Source organism: Vidua macroura, chromosome 2, assembly GCF_024509145.1.
Source record: "Vidua macroura isolate BioBank_ID:100142 chromosome 2, ASM2450914v1, whole genome shotgun sequence".
In the NCBI taxonomy this organism is placed as follows: domain Eukaryota; kingdom Metazoa; phylum Chordata; class Aves; order Passeriformes; family Viduidae; genus Vidua; species Vidua macroura.
The window spans coordinates 88,218,470-88,232,641 of record NC_071572.1 but is presented as its reverse complement, the minus strand read 5'-3'; the positions used below and the strand labels follow the sequence as shown (position 1 = coordinate 88,232,641).

At 41.2% G+C, this 14,172-nt stretch overlaps 1 protein-coding gene across 1 annotated transcript in view; it reads left to right on the top strand.

Annotated features, from left to right (window-relative positions):
* The first annotated feature begins 8,535 nt into the window (after nt 1-8,535).
* ALKBH8 (alkB homolog 8, tRNA methyltransferase) overlaps nt 8,536-14,172 on the top strand; it is a 46,581-nt gene continuing 40,944 nt past the window's right edge. Inside the window, 4 exon segments of the mRNA XM_053971526.1 lie at nt 8,536-8,613; nt 9,484-9,550; nt 9,553-9,665; nt 13,624-13,764. Of these exon segments, the coding sequence (XP_053827501.1) occupies nt 9,484-9,550; nt 9,553-9,665; nt 13,624-13,764 (321 nt within the window). The 5' untranslated portion in view covers nt 8,536-8,613.

The window sequence follows — 14,172 nt, the reverse complement described above, 5'->3', positions numbered from 1 at the left end:
AGATCCTTGCTACAGAAGTAGCCTTACTTTCCCATATGACATGGTCTTATTCACAAATATTAAGGAATTCAAAATGTGAGATAGAAAGCCTTATTGACTTGTTCCCTTACTGTTGTGGCAAATTTAGGGGATCAGACCAACATGTTTGGAGTTTCCAGATGGCCTCTTGCCCATGCTCTGGAATCATGCAGTGGTACATAGCTGTACTGTAGTCATGCAGTGCCATTTCAGACTTGCCTGGATTTTTTTGAGACCCTTGTTGTCAAATTTCGGTTTGATGTACCCATTCACTCAATATGTTGGTATGGAAGCTACTCAGGTTACTATGACTCCTGTGTTCAGAATAGTTTTTTCATGGAAAGTTGAGGCAAACCAGCATATTATAAAAAGTTCTTCTGTTTGTAAGCAGTTATGCTGTACTTTCCTTTTAACAGCATAATTATTTTAATTGATGGCAAATGAAAGAAACTGTGCATGACAGCAGAAATATAGCCTGTACTTAGAAGTGGCAGTGAAGCCATATAAGAAAAAAATAGATGTAGGACCCCACTAGTTAAGCAATGTCATGCTTTTCCAGCAATAGCTCATACAGCCTGCTGTGCTTAATAAAACAGCAAGGTCACCTGCATGATTAATTTAGCATTGGAAAGAAGGTGACAGAAGCAGCAGAAAAACCAGATAGCAACATACCTTGCTCAGATATTGGTGAAAAATCAAAAGCTCAAGCCCCTTATTATTTTGGATAGACGCTCTTGCTGTTACAGAAATTACTGATAAAGACAAAATTGATAACAAGGACATGTGCTGTGTCCTTGTGAAGAATCTAACTAACACCACCCAGCACTCTTCTCAGACAATGTGCTACCCAAGCATTATTAAATGTACCATAAGTAGTTATATTTAATTAATGGTTTTATGGTATTATTTTGTTTTCTTTTTAACAAGTAGCATTTTTCATTTTGTGAAAATACAGAGCTGGAAGAAATACCTTAGCTACACTTGTATTCTTTGACTTAAAATCAACAAGAGAAAGAAGGTATTTTACCTAACAATCCTAGTACTGCTGGAATAATCCTAAAAGTTGTAGGAAGAAAGGACAAGGAAGGAATAGGAAAACCCTCCTTATTTACATAAGGAATTTTCTTACCTCAGTTTCCAAAATCTGTAGTTCAGATTATCAGTCCCTCTAGTTCTCACTCAGAATGAGATAGGCTACTCTCCATAAATGACAAGCTTCTCAGGCTGTTCTCAAATTTCCTCACTTGCCCCTTTTGAGGGGATTCTTGTCAGTTGGCAATTCTTTGTGCCTGGCTTAGGACAAGCATCAAATACAGATTGTCCTGTGATGGTGAATTATATGGCTCTCATGCATTGATATTATAGCAACTAGGGCTTTGTGCACACAAGCTTCAAGATAACTTTTTAAACCAATATCCTAGTTGTTTTGTTGATTTCCAGTCCCACACTTCACCTCACTTGTATTTCTTTGACTGAAGATCCCATAAAGTTGAAGATGGGAGACACTAACAGAAGCCTGTAGATGATGGTAACGTGAGATATGAAGTGTGTCAGGCTTACTCATAGAGCCTTTAGAGAGATGACAGCTAAGTGAAGCAGCCAGTATGCTCATTTAATTCACCCATTTCTTGAAGCAAAGAATTTTGCCCAAAAAGACTTTGTCTACATATAAATTAAGAGCATTTAATGTTATAATATTTTAATTTAAGTCATTCTGGTGGATATTTCTACGTAGAAAGAATAAAATAAAGTGATGTAGACATGAGTTTCAAATACTATAGACTAGCAATACTTGCCTTTTTCTCTTAATAAAATTGAACAAACTTGAATATGCTGAAACTGTGTCCTAATCATCACCAAGATGTGTACCAACCATATTATGCCTGTGTGAAAAAGAAAGATTTGCATTTATAAGAGAAAAAAAAAATCAATTTGTAACAAGGAAAAAAAAAGGTGATGTGTTTTTTTTTTTTCCCAATCTATTCTTTTCATTCATCCTCTGCCATTAATTAGATCCATACTCTGAATGCATGAGCTACACTTCATGCTAAGATTATGAAGTGTTTCACCAACAATGATTCATGAGGATTCACAACCCCTGGTGATGTGGGTAAATATTTATGTAAATGTCATACAGATCAGCAAACTGACTCACAGACAAGTGGTGTTTGTAAAAGAAAAATCACAAAGTTTTGGTGCATCTTTTTTTCTTCTTCTTCCTCTTTTGCCTGTCCAGCTTAAAAGCTTACAATTCCTGTTTACCAGATATGTCAAGAGTGCACATAGATCCAGAGAAATAATGAAAACTAGATTACAAGAGCAGCAAATGGGGTGACCCAAGCATATGACCATGTTTTTGTTTAGAAAATTTTAACTTATGGTAGAACAGCTATTCTTCTTATAAAGAAAGTAAACGTGTTGCACGAACAACAGCTAATGAGTTCTGACACGATGACTGAAAGGAGATGAAAGAATGGAGTCCCGGTCCAAGGAATACATTGTAATATTCTCTCCAGCCAGTGGGGGCACCAAGGTTCTCACGATGGAAATGTAACATTTAGTTCTCTTATGTAAAGCGCACTATGTCTTTAAAAATTAACTTCACACATTGTGTCCAAACTGCCAGCACTACATCCTTAAAAATGTATTGATACGCAAGTAGACAGAATCAGAGCCTGATACTGCATGATTGTCCTTATGATACATTTATGCCCTGAAGTTATAACTTTGAGAAACGATGTTTTCCAAGGATATGCAGGACAGCAGACTGCCTGCCTAGTGTAGATATCAGGGAGGATCCCTGTGCAAGGTCGTATTGCTTCCTGAATGCCTACCAAATCCTAATTGTTTGTGACAGAACTGAGTTTTCCCAGGTTACTGTAAGATTTTGACTGTACGGCCAGAAGAGTATAATATAGCTCAAATACAATTTAAAAAAATTATATTTTCTATTTGTTTAATGTAAAACAGGCATAAAGAGACAGAAGTGAATGTAAAGTACATGCAGACTTTGAAGGGATGACAATTTTCAGTATCCAAGTCAGAGAAAACAAGTATTTTGTGAGACTTTCTAATAACATTGCCTTCTAAACTACACTATGTGTTGATGGGTTTGGTGATTTAGAGGGAAATCAATATTTTGTATGATTCTTTCAGTGTTCCATATTACTTTTCTGACACCCCAGAAAGTGTACTAGATTGGCAAATAATCCCACCTAAACTTTGCCTGAACTGCAGAGAAAGAGTCACAGCAGCAGTGAAAGCAACAATTCCTGATCAGCATAGAATTATCATCTTTTCTTTAAAGCTTGCATGGCATTGGAAAGATTTAAAGCCCTAAGTCACCAAGATTGTTTATGCCAAGAGGAAGTTAAAACTGAGGACAAAACAATTTCATGCATGTGGTTGGTATGGTTTTGGTTTGCTTAGTATTGGTGCATGTGGGACTTTGAGGAGCATTCACTGAGAGGTTGTATTTGAGCAGAAAAAGCTGGCAGGAGATTCACTGGGAATTTTTGAATTAACTACTGCTTTCCAGTAGTTGTGTCTAGGGAATTTACATCTCTTGGGGTCTTTCTTAATGAAATCAAGAAATTATCTGGTTTTTTACATCTGTGTCCACATGTTGCAGGGACCTCTCAAGAGCTGATTTTTTGCACTGGCAGTACATATAATGAAGTATCTTCAGACTTGTAGCAGGCACATCATAATTACAGTAATTTCTGTCTTATGCCTGAAAGTTCACAGGAATTTTCTGAAAACTCACCAGAAAAGGATCAAAGATTTTCTGTTTTTTGGGGCTTACAGATTGTGTCCCCAGTTCAAGTGCAATATTAATGGTCACCCAGCAGTGTAGGCATTCTTTTGCAGTTGTCTGACAACAGAAGCTAAAGCTGTTCCTCCCTGCCTCTAATAAACAGCCTTGAACTTCATTAGTGCAATCTCATGACATAGCAGAAGTTCTCAGTTTACTTAACCCCTGTCCAATCCTAAACATTCACTGACTGGTTTGGTTCTGTAGATGACAAGATCTGTAGCCGTCCCAGTAGAGACTGGAATCTCCCTGCTCCGAAAAAGCTGTGTCATCATGCTAAAGAAGCTTGCTCCACAAGAGCAAGATTATCATACCTGGTAACAGTGGAAGTGAACCTGCCAATAATCATTGTGACAGATACAATACAATAATAATGTATTTGTGCCAGAAATGCAGTGTTGCCAAATATTACAGTTTTACTGTGAGATTTATACTATTTAGTGTATTTCTTGAAGTTCCAGTACACTAACTCTTGAAATTTCAGGAAAAGTGCAGCTTGTTTATTAAAGGAAAGGGGAAGAAAAGTACTCTAATCTTACATTTGTGGAAAAAAGCTTGAAAAAGTTTGGAGATATTAACAGAATGTAGGCTAAAGCTTAGAAACCAGAAAGCATACTGATACTACTTGACATTTTAAGTCCCTTGAGAATACAAGCGTTTTGATCACTAGCATTTGAAAATCCCACTGATTTTAAGAGGACCCAGACTTCTCATGTCTCTTTAAGTCCTACGCAATTGCTAACAAACTTCTAAAAGTTGTTTTTTTCTGACAGTTTTTCTTTTTTAGAAAGAAATAGAAATCTAACACCGAACAGCACAAACACAGAATAAAAATGACATGCAGCACAGAGCCAGCCTTGCCTTCATCCTGAAAAATATAAGCCCTTGGCTTTGCAGAGGTTTGTTATGGAGACTTTTATTATCTCAAGCAGCAGCAGTTGCACATTTTGAATTTAGATCAACATATATTTGTCCAAGTGCTGAATTATTACATGAATGCTATCCTAAAACAATTTATCTTGCGTCTCATCCTTTATTACAGTACTTCTCTACAGGAGTAGTCATGGGTAATTTTGAGCTGGATTTAGTGCTAAGAGGTTTCTTCTTATTTCTGTAACAAACTGCTATCCTGAAATATATCCTATTTGTCATGATTCTTAAACTGCAGTTTCTTATACCAAGAGATTTGATAGAGCAAATCCTATCTTCTTGCAATTCCCTTTTAATTGGGTTTGAAATTAATGGAAATCCAGTGTGATCACATTAGGCTACAGCATGGTTTGGTTTGCTTTACTATAAAAAGGAGTAAGATTATCTTTTCACCTACGGACCAGTAACCTCTTGTTTGTTGAAGGAAATAGAAGTGTTTACTTGTTATCCTATGAAGTTTATTCCCAGGGACTGACAAATGCCTTGATTCTCCCTGGGAATGTGGCCAAGATAAAACAGCTAACAGCATAGCAAATAGTGTAATTTGTTCCTGAGAAAAGTCAGTAGGATTTTATTTTTCACCTATGACTAAATGGGAGCATGATATTCTGCTTTAGAAAACATCTTTCCTCTTTATCAATTAAAAAAAATAGAGCAGAGACAAGATTTTCTGATATAAGCCTTATTTTTTCTTAAGAAAACTATTAAGATTTAATATCAAACTAGAATATTTGCTGACATATAAACCAAAAAATTAAAATTATAAAAAAGGGAATTTTAAAAAGAAATATTGAGTTTTCTGCTAATGCACTTTAAGTCAGAGATTATATTAACATCAAAGGTGAATGCATTTGAATCCCCACTTCTGTGAACTCTTTTGTGGGTTAGTCAGTGATAATGTTGTTAATGGAGATGTATTTTTACTTGACAATAAGTGGTATCTGTAGGAGGAGCCTGTACCCATCTTATCTAGCAGCAGAGGAGAATGCACAGTGCTTCTGGGCTTAAATCATGAAGGGCATAACAGTTCTGGTTTGAAATATGCTTGTATTAAACCCCTAACCAGCCTTTAACTGTTTTCCTTTTAAATGGTGGAAATTTCCTATGTAAGAATGTTGTTTATAGAAGAAAAATCTTGATGCATTATAAGAGGAAATGTTATTGCAATATGCATGAAAAATTATTGACCACTGCTAATCATACAGAGATACTTAAAAAAAAAAAACCTCACAGAGAGTTTGTTCTCCCCCAGAGAACACACATAGACATGCATGTAGAATGGAGAGTGCACAGAATCTGGAATGTGAACACTTAAGAGAAACAACCATTGGGCAGGTATTTTCCACCTGTCAGAACAAATTGGTAATTAATTACAAACTGGTATCATTAGCATCATCCTTTCAGCAGCTTTCAGGGTTGGGTGGTTTCCAGGGCTGAGAGCCTCGGAGAATATTTCAATAGAGACAGCAGCTGTTGATGCAGCCTGGTTGTTCTTTCTCCATTCATTCTGGCTACCAAGAAGAGCAGATGATGCTAAGGCTTAGTGTTCACAAAGGCTAAAAAGCTCTATGCTGTACTCTTACTGGGTAGCAAATATTCATACTTTACATGTAAGTTAAGATCTGTGCTATCACAACACTTTGCTAGCCACTGTGTGGGTCAAGGACAGAGGGTAACTTAACAGCACAGACTGTGGAGGAGGAAAAGAAGTGGAACCACCCTTCTGACCAAGTAATTCCTATCTCCCAAATATTACAGGCTGGTGGATATGCCCTGTCAGCCTCACATGCTTAGTGCACTTGCACCTTCTGTACATGGAACAACTGTGTCCTTGGCATAGGGCATGGTATACATTCCAAGGGAAAGAGAAAGGATTTTGTTGTTGTTGTTTCTTGGTTGGTTGGATTTTTTGTTGTTTTCTTCTGGGTAAGCACAGCCATAGGTAGATTCCTCCAGAGTGTGCATCTGGGAAAAACTTGAGGAGCTGGCTTCAATCTACAGGTTTACAGGCTCATCAGTCACACCTTACATACCACCTGCCTGGGAATCCCATACATCATTGAGAAAGGTTACATACCCACAGGAGGCTGAGGGAGGAAAAATAAACAGAGAGAGAAAAAAAAAAAAAAAAGAGTTAGGCTTTAGGTAATAAGATGCAGTGAGAAGTAGAATATTTGTCAGGTAAACAAAAGGTAGGCAATCCCAAATTCCAGCATTTTGGATAAAGAAGGGAGAAAGGTTATGTCTAGGGCATAGTATGCAGCTTGGTTAGGCTATGAAGAAGAAAAATGAAGCAAAAGCTTACACACTGTATCTCTGATTTAAAGGACCACTTTCTCCACATGAAGTCAGTGAGGTGTGGAGATGCTTCCTTTCAGTGAGGCAGGCCTCTCACTAGTTTGGTTGTTCACTCCACAGCCTTAGGGTGGTTGCTGGCCAGGTGGTGCAGAGGAATATTTCCGTACAGCCATGGGCTCGGTCTTCCCATGGCCTTGTCTGGACTGGCATGGTTTTATCTTCCTCTGTCTTTAGTGCTGCAGTGTGCCGAAGGTAACGTGATCAGTGCTGGCTGTGATGGTGGCTTGTCCAGGGGATGGTCTCTTCTGGTGAGCACCTGAGCCTGGGAGAAGCTGTGATGCTGTCTTTAATCCATCCTGGCCTGGTGGAAGCTGTCTTTAACTTGCCCTGTGGATGTGGCTTCCCCCATCTGGTTTTGGATCCCCTGTGCTGGAGGAGGCTCCAATGAAGGAATGAATATAGGTGTGGGGCTGAGGGACGGCATCCCACTGCATGTAGGGCTAAAGCATTGCAGTTGTGAGGACTCAGAGGGAGACTCTGGATGGAGAGGAGGATGCAAAGAGATGGCTCTACTTGGAGAAAATGTGGCATGGGAAGGACCTGCTGGCAAGTGGAGCTGGGAAGCATGGAGTGAGCACAGTGACAGTAAGTGTGTGTCTATGGAAGGTGGTTGTAGGGGGCCACACAGACTGCCCTGGATCCATCCAGCATGGCCATCCCTCTCCCCAGGACACGGCTGTGTGCCGCAGGAGAGCCCTGGCCTGGTCATTGGGAAATCCTGGCACATAGAATTGGCTGCTGCCAAAGAATCAGAGAGCTAGTCAGGTTGGAAAAGACCTTTGGAGATCATGAATCCAACATTTGACCCAACACCACCATGTCAAATAGGTCGTGCCACAACCAGTCTTTTCCTAAATATCTCCAGGGACAGTGACTCTACCACCTCCCTGGGCAGTCTATTCCAAGGTCTACTCACTCTTTCCATGAAGAACTGCCTCTTAATGTCCAACCTGAACCTCCTGCAGCTTAAGACTATGTCCTGTTGTCCTGTCACTTGTTATCTGGGAGAAGAGACTGATCCCACCTGGCTACAGCCTCCTTTCAGGCAGCTGTAGAGAGTGATGAGGTTCCCCCCGAGCCTCCTTTTCTCCAGGCTGAACACCCCCAGCTCCCTCAGCTGCTCCTCACAGGACTTGTGCTCCAGACCCTTCCCCAGCTCCGTTGCCCTTCTCTGGACACGCTCCAGCCCCTCAATGTCTTTCTTGCAGTGAGGGGCCCAGAACTGAACACAGGATTGGAGCTGTGGCCTCACCAGTGCTGAGTGCAGGGGGACGGTCACTGCCCTGCTCCTGCTGGCCGCACCAGTGCTGATCCAGGCCAGGATGCCATCGGCCTTCTTGGCCACCTCCGCACACTCTGGATCACGTTCAGCTGCTGTTGATCAGCACCCCCAGGTCCTTCCCAGTCACTCTTCCCTAGCCTGTGGCGCTGCCGAGAATTGCTGTGACCTGGCACCTGGCCTCGCTGAACCTCAAAACTTGGCTTCCCTGACGGTAATAAAGCGACAGACGTTTGCAGTCGCGAAACTCCCCCTGAGACTCCCCGCTCCGCGGGCAGCGGGGCGGGGCGGTGCCATGACGGCGCGGCGGGGGCGGTGCCGGTGCTGGTGCTGTGCCCGCCCCGACATGGCCGCTTCCTGCAGGTAACGCGCCCGCCGGGCCGGGGCTGCAGCGCCAGGGCCTCACCCGGCTCCGGCTGAGGACGGGGAGCCGCGGGAGCGCAGGTGGCCTCTGCCGCTGGTTCTCCTTCCCTCCCGTCCCCGCCGTGCCGCGCTGTGCGGGGAGCAGGGCCCGCGGCGGCCTGGCCGCGGTTCCGGCTCTATCTCCGTCCATGTCAGGACGAGGTGGTGTAAGGGGGGCAAGGCCAAGTCAGTCTCTACGTCTGCCTCAAAGCTTTTATGGCCTCCCCTGTGTGTAATCAGGGCAGAGCAGAAGGGACACTGCTGTGAGGGTGGTGAGGCCCTGGAACAAGTTGCGCAGGGAGGCTTTGGGTGCCCCAATCCTGGCAGTGTTCAAAGCTTTGAGAGTTCTGGTCTAGTAGGACGCGCCCCTGTCCGTGACACGGCGTTTGGGACTGGTTGATTTTTAAGGTCTATTCAAACCTTTAACATTCTGTGATTCTATGACACGCTCCTGTGGTTATTCCTGTTATCGTTATTGTTTACAGCGAGTGCCCAGAGCTCAGGGGTTTGCGGGGTGTCGGTGGAAGGTTTGGTGCTGACTGTCCCTAGTAGGGGTGGGATGGGACAGCCGCAGGGACATGCTGGTGCCTGGATGTGCTGGTGCTTTCAGGCGCGTTTGCTCAGTGCTGGAGCTTTTAAATCTCACCTTCGGGCCTCCTGAATGTATTTTTTTTCCCCCCAGATGTCTATGTTAATACTGTGTCCTTATACGTTTGCTGTGGCGTGTCTGCGGCACAAAACCAAGCCGAAAGTAACAAAGAGCCCAACTTATCCCTGATCGTGGCGCTCCCTCTGCCGACAGCCGCCGCTCAGCTCCGCCCGGCCGCCAGGTACTTCAGTTTTCAGAAGCTGCTTCTACAGCAAGTAAGCTTTGTGCATTGCATTAAAGCTTTACATTAACCTCTGTAGTAACTTCAGGCCAGTTTTGTAACGTGTATTTCAGTCTGTATTTTCAGGAGCTACTTTTTAAAAATACTTGTTGTAAAACCAGGTGGTAACAGTAATGAATTCAACAGTGGATTAACCCTTTTTCTTCTGTAGTCATATTGGCCTTTCTAAAGGAGGTGTGCGATCCTAGTAAATGAAGTTTCCTACTTCTGTACAGTTGAGTGTGTTTCCTTTATTCAGAAATCAGGGCAGACCTGGTTCCTGTGCCTGCCGAATTGAGACACTGGTAATGATGCAACAGACAAGACACAGAGTTTAGACCTGGTTCAGAAGGAGGCCAAGGGAATATTCTGCTGTCTCACATATGCAGATATTACTGGTTAAGATGCCTTCAGAAGCTGGAGGCACCATAGTGATGTTGGCAAACATGACACAGCACATCAGGAAGGTCTTCAGCTTCTTGAGCAGCAGGTGAAGAGCTGAGTGTTGTGGGATGGGTCATCTCTGCCAGTGTTATGTGCTATCTATACAGCTGAGTCACACCTCAGCTGTCCCTTCTAAGTTGTTTTGTTCAGGGACTATGAAAGGATAAAAACAAATCTTTCAGCTTCAGCTTTCTGTGCTAGTTTAACAAATATTGTGGCATGACTTCTTTGCTTTTGCCTGGAGAATGTGGGCATTTGTGAGGACCTGACTTAAGGCCTGACTAAACTCAGAACTGCTTTCCCCAGAGATCAGATGAAGTCTTCCAGTATGTAGAGGTGTAGGTGTTATGGGGGAAACCTGATCCTTTCAGTTTGAAGTTCTGCAGGCTGCAAGATGGTGGTCTGACTGGTATGGGTGATGTGCATAGCCTCCGTGCTTTTCCATCAAAATCCAATTTGCTTGGTTCCAAACTATTAACCTGTCCTGTATTTTTGCTCTCTTTCTGTAAACTAACCAAGTCAAAGATGTGTCACTTTCCTGTGGACTAGTTTGGGACTGCCTGACACCCTCTGCAGAGGAACCTGCTCAGGTGTAGGCGGTAAAGATGCAGGCCTTTGTTCACCTGTGTGTGGCAAATAAGGTGGGACAGGCCAAGCCTTTTGGACCCAATTATGCAGATGGTGATGCTTAGGGGTCATAGGGTTTAGTGGTGGATTTGGCAGTTCTGGATTAACAGTTAAACTCTACCTTACAAGTCTTTTTTTAACCTAAATGATTTTGTGATTCTATGAAATCTTATAATTGCACAGCTTGGTCATAGTAGGCTTGCTGAAGGAGCCTGCAAATCAGCTGAACCTTGGTAAGGGTAACCCATTAAATGCACTTAGGAGAATTTATTTCATAAAAACTTATTATGCTTCTTTTCATGAGGCTTTTATTTTTCCCCTCTCAGTTACCTTGCCTTCTAATTCTCTTATGCTTTTAGATGTTGGTTTTTTAGTTTTGTTTTTATGTGTGTCTTCCACTGTGGTCTTTTTTTTGGTTTAAGCAAGTTTGAGATTTTTTGGATCATTATTTAACTAATGAAGGTTAAGAGGACTATCGCTCTCTGTTTATTTAACACTGTTTGTTGATTAAGTGAAGAGTCTTACTTTGAACTGTTTTGAGCTATTTGTATTTAGAAGGAAGAATGTTGTTTTCAAATAATGAGCTGTGGCCTGTTTGCAAGTGTGACATCAGGAAGGGAAAATGATCATTTAAGAAGGTACCAAGAATTTGAGGAAGGGAAAAAATTAGAGTATAAAATAGGCAAAAAGCCCCTAATGAACACTGTTGCTTTCAAGGAAAATGGCAGACACTTCCTACAAATCTGTAATAAAACTAATTTTGCAGAAATCAAGATTGATTCCATAACCCATTGATATTTTCAGCCTCTACACTTCATTTCTGAAGTCATGTGAAATAATTATTGTAGTAGTCTTCTCCTTTTTCTGCCCTGTTTCAGTTTTGTTACTTGTGAGACTTTTCTCTTATGCATTTTGTCTCCATTGCATGTGAGCATGGTTGTGATTGAATTCTCTCTTAAGAGATCCTAGGAAATGTCAAGAGTCTAATGGTGGTAGGATGGATTTTGGTGCTGAGTAATTTATTAAGTGTTTTTTGGTTTTGTTTTTTTTTTTTTTCCTTTGTTCAGGCTCAGATATAAATGTGGTCTTTATGTGGTCAGATGCGTAAAAACTTGAAGAATGCCAGGAAGTCAGGGTTCAAACTGGCCTTGCATGTGCCACCTCAAACTTGTTAGCAGGCATCTGAAACCATATCAGGAGAAAATTGTTGATGCCCACCATGCCAGTAACTTGCCATGTTTGCTTGAAAGTGTTGTTGACAAGGGTTTCAATTCGTTTAAGACCACTGTAAAATTGTGTTTGAGAATGGAAGAGGAATGGTAGGAGGATGAACTAGTAAGTGGAAAGGAAGGGCAAAAGACTGAGTCTTCTTTGGCAGCATTGATCCTGCTCCTTTTTGGAGGATTAGAATCCTTCATTTCCACAGAGTGCTTTTGTCAATCTGATTCTCTTTAAAGATCGTTCTTGTGCAGTGCAGTTAAAAGTTGTGCAGGTTGACGATGGTAATGCTGCAGCAATCACAAGGAGTACATACTTACAGCTCCTGTGAAACACTTCAATATTTTATAACAATTTTACTAGCATATCAGTGCTTGTTTAAAACAAAATTTTTGTTAAGTCATTCAACACAAAGTTGCAGCAAATACTAATATGAGGGTTTTTTTACCTTTACCATTTTTGGTAGTACATTGTCATATTATCATGGTTGTGTCTGCAATTTAGGTATTGGGAAGCAGCTCTGCAGTCATGCAAGCCAGAAGGCATGCAAGTGGATGAGTGACTGTTGGGGCAGTTGACAGAGTTAAATAATTACGTATAGCGGTGATACATATACATAGTTATGTTTTGGGTTTTTTTTCCTTAAAAATAACTGAAACAAAACCATTTTTTGACAGGAAGAGAAGATGAAAGGATTGTTGTCAGGTCAGTGCTGATAAGAGAATGGAATAGGACAGACAGCTGCAGCTGGATTGTCCAGCTATACTGATAGGAGGATTTTTGGCAAAGAAAAGAAGTACCTCTAAAGTAAAGGTAAGGGGTTATGTTATAGGGAGAGATAAAGTCAAACTGCATCAGTGTCTGGGAGCTTTGTCATAATCTTATATGACATCTGGACTCCTCCCTTGGATTTGAAGGAAGTAGAAAAAAGAAAGGAAAAGAATGTAGGCTCAAAGAAATGTGGGAAGGTACTGTATGATCTCAATATAGTGTTAGACCAAAAGTAGCAAAAGATGCAGCAAAACCTGGAGAATGCCATTTTCCTGTAAGTACTTACTGGTTGGTAAATGCTGTGCTACCATGGAATTCAGTAGTTAATACATACATATATATGTATATATATGTACACAGTTTTCTGTTCACACAAGAGGAATGTGATTTTCATTAAGTTTGGGAGATGTGGTAAATGATGTGTGGAGCATCCTAATTGCTTGCTCTAGGACATCTAAGTATTGCACAGTTTTTTCTATGCTCAAGAAAGGCAAGTTTGGCCAAATGTTACACTAGGGTGCAATTAGGTAAAAGGAGTCAAACATTTCATCTCCAACACAAGCTTTTGGTGAGGCATGAGAATAACTGAGAAACTGAGACAATATGAATTTCATGGCAGTTACACACAAAATTTTTTTTTTTCATGTTCTGCTCTGGAGAGACTGTAGAGAGAAGGAAATTAGCTGAAATTACTGTATAAAAACAGGAGGGGCTGACAGATTAAACCCCACAAATGGATGTAGTGATATTCTGAATGTGAATAAAGGAGTGAAGAGGAAGAGAAAAATGGGAAAACGAAATCAAGCATCATAGCAATCTTTTAAATATTTATTTTTGGGAGAGATCCTTTTCAAGCAGGACACTCACTATGTGTTGTTATTTCTGCTTTTCAGAACACCAGTATGGAAGCTAAAACCAATGAAGATCATTTGAAAGTCCAGAAAATGAAGAAGAAGATACTGAGGAAGCAGGTCAGAGCTCAGCATACGTTGATGAGACATGAGGGCGTGAAGTGTGTCTCTCATGCCACACAGGTAGTTGTGATTTTGATGGTAATGTTAAAATACTGCTTATCTGTGTTCTCTACTTACATGTGTCTTGTGTAAAATGCAGTTTTTAAAAATAGTCTTCCCAAGACTGAGGGTTTTCTGTGCTTCTTTGATTTCAAAGCAGAGCTGTACTTCAGCAGTTCAGGGTCTATGGAGAGACTTTGGATAAGGTTTTTTTTAACCTGAAGCAGTAGTTACTTGGGTTGAGGAGGAGGAGGAAGCCTTGGTAATGCTATTGAAATAGATAAACTTTTCTTCTCTTTCTCTGTGGTTTCTTTTTTTCCCCCTTCTTTTGTACCTCTTTTGCTTTTAACTTTTGTACCTTTCTATCCTCCATGGTTCTCTGTCAAGTGTATTTTGTCTCATCTAAGCTCCCCATCTCCCCATTAAAAA